General features: G+C 44.3%; 1 protein-coding gene across 1 annotated transcript; it reads left to right on the top strand.

Annotated features, from left to right (window-relative positions):
- The first annotated feature begins 326 nt into the window (after positions 1-326).
- LOC117750513 (cytotoxic T-lymphocyte protein 4-like) lies at positions 327-5,642 on the top strand. Its single transcript, XM_034561766.1, has 4 exons — positions 327-426; positions 3,280-3,509; positions 5,339-5,535; positions 5,588-5,642. Exons 1-4 carry the CDS (start codon positions 360-362, stop codon positions 5,640-5,642), a joined length of 549 nt encoding a protein of 182 aa, XP_034417657.1. The 5' UTR covers positions 327-359.
- Positions 5,643-5,946: the final 304 nt, after the last annotated feature.

The raw sequence follows: 5,946 nt of genomic DNA, 5'->3' as shown, positions 1-5,946 counted from the left end.
TTGCAAAGAGGTTGAATAATTTTCAATTTTTTTTCAGATGCATATCAACCAGTTTCAGGAACATTATTTGGTTGCTGTTTCTTTCATTTTCTTCCTGTGAATAAGACTAAAAAGTAGTCTTCTGCTCAGCTTTCCTGCAGAACCACAGCTCGGTAAACCTGCCGTCTCCCTTTACTGGCAAAAACGACCGTCATCGTCATCATTTCCTGTGCTTGGCACTCGCTTTCCATGACAGCTGAGAGAAAAGTGCACAAACATAAAAGGCACGTTTCACAGTTTTTTTCTTTGCTGTATTCTAATAGCATTTGTTCAGTGCACTCACGAGCCTCTGTGTGACACGGTGTGAGACACACTGCAGGATGCTCCTGGCCCACTGTGTGATGCCGTGGGTTGTGTTGACGGTCCTCAGCCGGCCGGCGTGGAGCGGTGAGTACCAACAGACCTTTACTGGGGTTTAGTTTGGTGACACTTGTTGTTGTCACGGGACAAAAGATGACAAACATTTAGCTGGACGTCTGGTGGCCCTCGCAGCTGGAAACCCTCCACGGTGACTCCACCTCAACCAATAAATAGTACTTTTGTATATTTTCCTAAAATAAAACATTCTGTATCAGCACTGTACGAACACTAATGTTACACTCGTGTGCTCTGGTTGAGCAGACCAGTTATGAGAAGACACTTCTGTCCTTTATGTTTATTTTAAGTGTAAAAAGGCATGGAGGTGTGTTGTCTGCTTTAATTTAGGGTTGAATAAGCAAATATTAAAAAAATAAATAGTTAACTACACTCATGGAGTGCATTGTCAAAAGAATAGTACAACATTTCTGGAAATGTGTTTTAAAGATTGATACCAACATCTGTCGGCTACAGTAAATATGTAGCTTGAGTTAGCATCTCGTTAGCTTAGCACAAAGACTGGAAACGAGGGGAAACCGCTAGCCTGGTTCTGTCTGAAGCTAACGAACTCTCCCATCCGGCACCTCCACGACTCAATCATGAACATGTTTGTTTGTTAGCCGAGTTATACATTATATATTTATGGCCTATTTCCTTTAGTTTTTAAGCTAAGCTAACTTGCTGCTGGCTATGTTATATTTACCATACAGATGTGAGAGTGGTGTCCTCATCTCACGCTCACCAAGAAAGCATAATAAAAACAAGCATATTTTCCTCTTCAGTCTTTCCATCTGAAGGTGGAAATTATGCTAAAAAAGTGCTCGTCAGACGGAAAAAGTGCAGTTGAGTCAATTCAATATTTCATGATTGTCATTATTGAGGTCCTTGTGGTGGTAAAATAGAAACCAATACTTTACCATTCATGCCGTTTCTGTTTGTCACATCTTAATATTAGACTTAACACATTTACATCTTACAGTTGGCTCTATTTTAACTTTATCTACTTACAGATTTACACATAACATCATAACATTTTAAGTGGACACTCGCACTATCGAAAATCCCCACTTTGTAGAGAAAGGGAGCAAAAAAACTGCTCTGTATTGTACTTCGACCAATTATTCATAAACATTTAATCGAAATGGCTTTAATTTTAGGGTTTGCTTGTGCAAACTGTCCTTTAATTTTGGACTTGAATTCATTTAAATTTAATTTAAGAGCAGCAAATACAGAAATACTTTTTTCTCATGTGCGGGAACGCCATTAAACGACATGTCAAACGTTTAACTGTTAAATAGTGTTGGGTTGTTATTTTATTTTGATGTGGAGAACGTGCGTGAACCTGCAGCGCTGCTGTGGAACCACACGACCTTCATCTTTAAACACAGGAAGTGACGTGTGGGTGTGCAGAGTTCTTTAGGATTTTTGTACGTCACCTCTGGCAGAGCTGATTAATTTTAATAAAATAAAATAAAGTATAGTAATGACATTTATTATCTTTTACGTAACTGTGAAAAAGAAAAATAAGCAGCCAATGACCATTTTTCCACTGTCCACCTCTGAACTTTAAAGTGAGTATTTTGCTCCTTTGCAGAAAGCTATAATATGTTAATTATGTTCTCCTCCTATGAATCGCCACCTTAACGTGGTGGAGGAGTTTGAGTGGCTCAGTGATCCTGGGAGCTATGTTGTCCGGGGCATCAGCCCCTGGTAGGGTCTCCCAAGGCAAACAGGTCTCGGGGGAGAGCCCAGACTAAGAGCGGTTCAATAAACCCTGATGAACAGCAGCCCACGGACTGAAGCTACCTTGCCCGGACAAGGGAAACCGGGGCACCCTCCCGGAGCGGTGGGTGTTGGCCTCCACCAGGGCTGCCCTTTATCACCGGTCCTGTTCGTGACCTTCACGGACAGGATATCTAGGTGCAGCCAGGGGGCGGAGAGGATCCGGTTCGGGAGTCTCGGGATCACCTCTCTGCTGTTCGCGGATGATGTGGTCCTGTTTGCCTCCTCGGACCGTGACCTCCAGCATTCACTGGGGCGTTTTGCAGCCGAGTGCGAAGTGGCAGGGATGAGAGTTAGCACCTCCAAATCTGAGGCCATGGTGCTCTGCCGGAAACCGTCGGATTGCTCCCTCCAGGTGGGGGCAAACTGCCTACCCCAAGCGAAGGAGTTCAAGTATCTCGGGGTCTTGTTCACGAGTGAGGGTAAGGTGGAGCGGGAGATCGATAGGCGGATCGGTGCGGCTGCAGCAGTAAAACAGGCGCTGTACCGGTCCGTCTTGGTGAAGAGGGAGCTGAGCCGGAAGGCAAAGCTCTCCATTTACTGGTCGGTCTACGTTCCAACCCTTACCTATGGTCACGAACTCTGGGTCGTGACCGAAAGAACGAGATCTCGGATACAAGCGGCCGAAATGAGCTTCCTCCGTAGGGTGGCCGGGCTCAGCCTTAGAGATAGGGTAAGGAGCTCGGACATCAGGGGGGAGCTTGGAGTCGAGTCGCTGCTCCTTCGTGTCGAAAGGAGTCAGCTGAGGTGGTTCGGGCATCTAGTCAGGATGCCTCCTGGACGCCTCCCATTAGAGGTTTTCCGGGCACGTCCAACTGGTAGGAGGCCCCGGGGAAGACCGAGGACACGCTGGAGGGATTATATCTCCCGGCTGGCCTTGGAACGCCTCGGGATCCCCCAGAATGAGCTGGAAAGTGTTGCGGGTGAGAGGGAAGCCTGGGTCGGCCTGCTGAACCTGCTGCCACCGCGACCCAACCCCGGATAAGCGGCTGATAATGGATGGATGGATGGAGGTTCTATAAAGTGTCTAATCATGGGGTCAAAACTCTCTGACTTCTCTTTTATCTGCCTCCACCCGACCTTCCCCGTCTCCTCCTCCAGCTGTGAAGGTCATCCAGCCCTACAGAGTGGTGAGCGCCAACGGGGAGGCGCAGGTGAAGTGCCTGGTCCAACCGCGACCCTCCCACGACCTCACCCCGCCTTACCCTCACCCCGACCCCGAGGAGCTGCGCGTCACTCTGCTCAAAGGCCTCTACGGCGCCCGGGAGGCCTGCTCGTCCATCCTCACCCTCACCGGGCAGAGGGAGCCGGCCGTGGAGCACCGGGGAGAGGTGAGCGTGAGGGTGGGCGGACGGTAACGCATTACAACTCAAACTAGAGGGAGGACATCTTAGAGGACATGTTGTGTACCGGCTTCCTGGTAACAGACGGCCGTCCTGCGTCAAAAAACACAAAGTTACTACAGTTTTGCATATTTCACGAGAGAGATTTTATGAACATGGGAAAATGATGATGTCACTTGATTAATTCTGATCCAACCACACACACAGTCCTGATGTTTAACAGTTAATACATATTCTATAATGATATTCCCTGAACTTTGATCTTCTCTTAGATAGTCATGAATTAACCAAATACTTGAGGCAAGTTTACTGATTACAGCCACAAGGCAATTAAAAGTGCTCTATATAATAAAAGCCTCAAAACAAATTGCATTCAAAAACAATTATTATTATTATTATTATTATTATTATTATTATATAATTCATAAAAGAACCAAGAGAACCATCATCTTCTACAGCCAGCAACATTGTTATTATTATTATTGTTATATAATTCATAAGAGAACCAAGAGAATCATCATCTACTACAGCCAACACCATTTTTATTATTATTATTATTATTATATAATTCATAAAAGAACCCAGAGAATCATCATCTTCTACAGCCAACAACATTTTTATTATTCTTATTATATTATATAATTCATAAAAGAACCCAGAGAATCATCATCTTCTACAGCCAACAACATTTTTATTATTCTTATTATATTATATAATTCATAAAAGAACCCAGAGAATCATCATCTTCTACAGCCAACAACATTTTTATTATTCTTATTATATTATATAATTCATAAAAGAACCCAGAGAATCATCATCTTCTACAGCCAACAACATTTTTATTGGATCTGTGTGAACTGACCTCACCATAATCATAATATCCCGGGTCAAAGGTCAATTAAACCAACAGATGAAATTGAAAGAAGAAGACTCTTCTTTTAATGAACACACGCAGCAAAAAAGAAAAAAACATGGCAAAAATAATAAAGCTCAAGTAAAAATATTCTTAAAGGTCACAAGCGCAAACGAGTTGGACTCAAACATAGAAATCTTTCTAGCCTGTAGAGCCCACAGGACATGTTCTCTACTGGGAGGCACATCGGGCCACTGGAGAAGGCACTTCATTGGGTTTCATCTCATCCAAAGAGGCACTTCTGAGTTGTTTGAGTATTTACATTTATTTTTTAAAAAGGTCTCCAGCAGTGTTCCTTCCTGACACATAACAGCACAAAAGCGATGGATGCAATTTGCAACATAGATCCAGTTTTGCTATTTCAAGATCCTTAAAGTTGGAGTAACATTGTCGGCTTGGTCGTGATGGAGGAAAAGTCCATCCATCTGAGGGGGCTTTACAAAGTGATTGTGGGTAACATGAATGCATTCAGCTAAATGTATGTCAATTCATCTTTCTGGCCTGAGGGTGGCGCCAGAGTTCACACTGTCCAACGGCTAGAAGGGAGCATTATTTGTGCTGAGTAAAAAAAAGAAGGAGATTGTTCCGTCTTTAATCAACATTTGTGACTGCGGTACACGTGTAAGGGTTGTCTTCACACATTCAAAGAACACAAACGTGCATATTTCACGCCTTTTCAACGCCATCAGAACCAGTGGGTGTAGAGGCGCCCCCCGTCACCTTTCTTTCTACCTGCGTAATTTGGCCCTTAGAATATTTGGAATCCTTTATTTTCCGTGTGTAGCCTCTTATTTGCCGTTGTTCCACTTGACAGTAATATATTAATATATCACGATATATATATTAAAAAAAAGACCATTTGTTATCTGCATGGAATGAAACTGGACCGAAACGTGTGTTTCAGGTGCAGTGCTCGGCTCAGATGACAGAGGGCGCCGTGGAGGTGACGGTGACCGGACTGAGGGCCGCGGACACGGATTTGTACCGCTGCGACATCGAGATCTTCTTCCCGCCGCCGTACCGGCGGCTCACCGGCAACGGCACGCTGGTTCACGTCTTAGGTGGGACGGCCCGCACCGAGACCTTCCTGTCTCACTCTCAGTCTCACTCTCCCGTCTCACTCTCACGTCATCCATTTCCTTTTTGTCCACAGCAGCTCCGAACTGTCCCGTGCCGGCGGCTCAGGGACAGATTGCACACCGGGGTGATGATGAGGAGGAGGAGGAGGAAGGTGATGAGAGGTCGGCACCAGTCCAGTGTTCCTGTGGTTGTACTGGTGATACTGGTCCTGTTTGTACTCATCATCGTTATCTACTTCCAGGTCAGAACATTATTATTTGATTTTTTTTAATTTACACATTTTATTGTTGTTATTTTATGTATTTAGTACTAGCAACAGTTATCACTGATGGATGCAGAAAGTTACAATTTAGCCCACACAACCTGGACTTTAAACTAAATACCATATTTGACACGGTTTAAATCATAAAAAAATCAGTAGGATTTTGAAAA

Source organism: Cyclopterus lumpus, chromosome 21 (assembly GCF_009769545.1).
Source record: "Cyclopterus lumpus isolate fCycLum1 chromosome 21, fCycLum1.pri, whole genome shotgun sequence".
NCBI classification, from domain to species: domain Eukaryota; kingdom Metazoa; phylum Chordata; class Actinopteri; order Perciformes; family Cyclopteridae; genus Cyclopterus; species Cyclopterus lumpus.
This window is presented reverse-complemented; position numbering and strand designations above follow the sequence as displayed.

What these genes read in the sequence shown, in the direction of transcription:
- LOC117750513 (XM_034561766.1), top strand. Translation starts at nt 360, where the DNA reads ATGCTCCTGGCCCACTGTGTGATGCCGTGGGTTGTGTTGACGGTCCTC. An exon ending in CAGCCGGCCGGCGTGGAGCG is followed by an intron (nt 427 to 3,279) that starts GTGAGTACCAAC and finishes CTCCTCCTCCAG; the next exon opens with CTGTGAAGGTCATCCAGCCC. An exon ending in ACCTTCCTGTCTCACTCTCA is followed by an intron (nt 5,536 to 5,587) that starts GTCTCACTCTCC and finishes TTTTGTCCACAG; the next exon opens with CAGCTCCGAACTGTCCCGTG.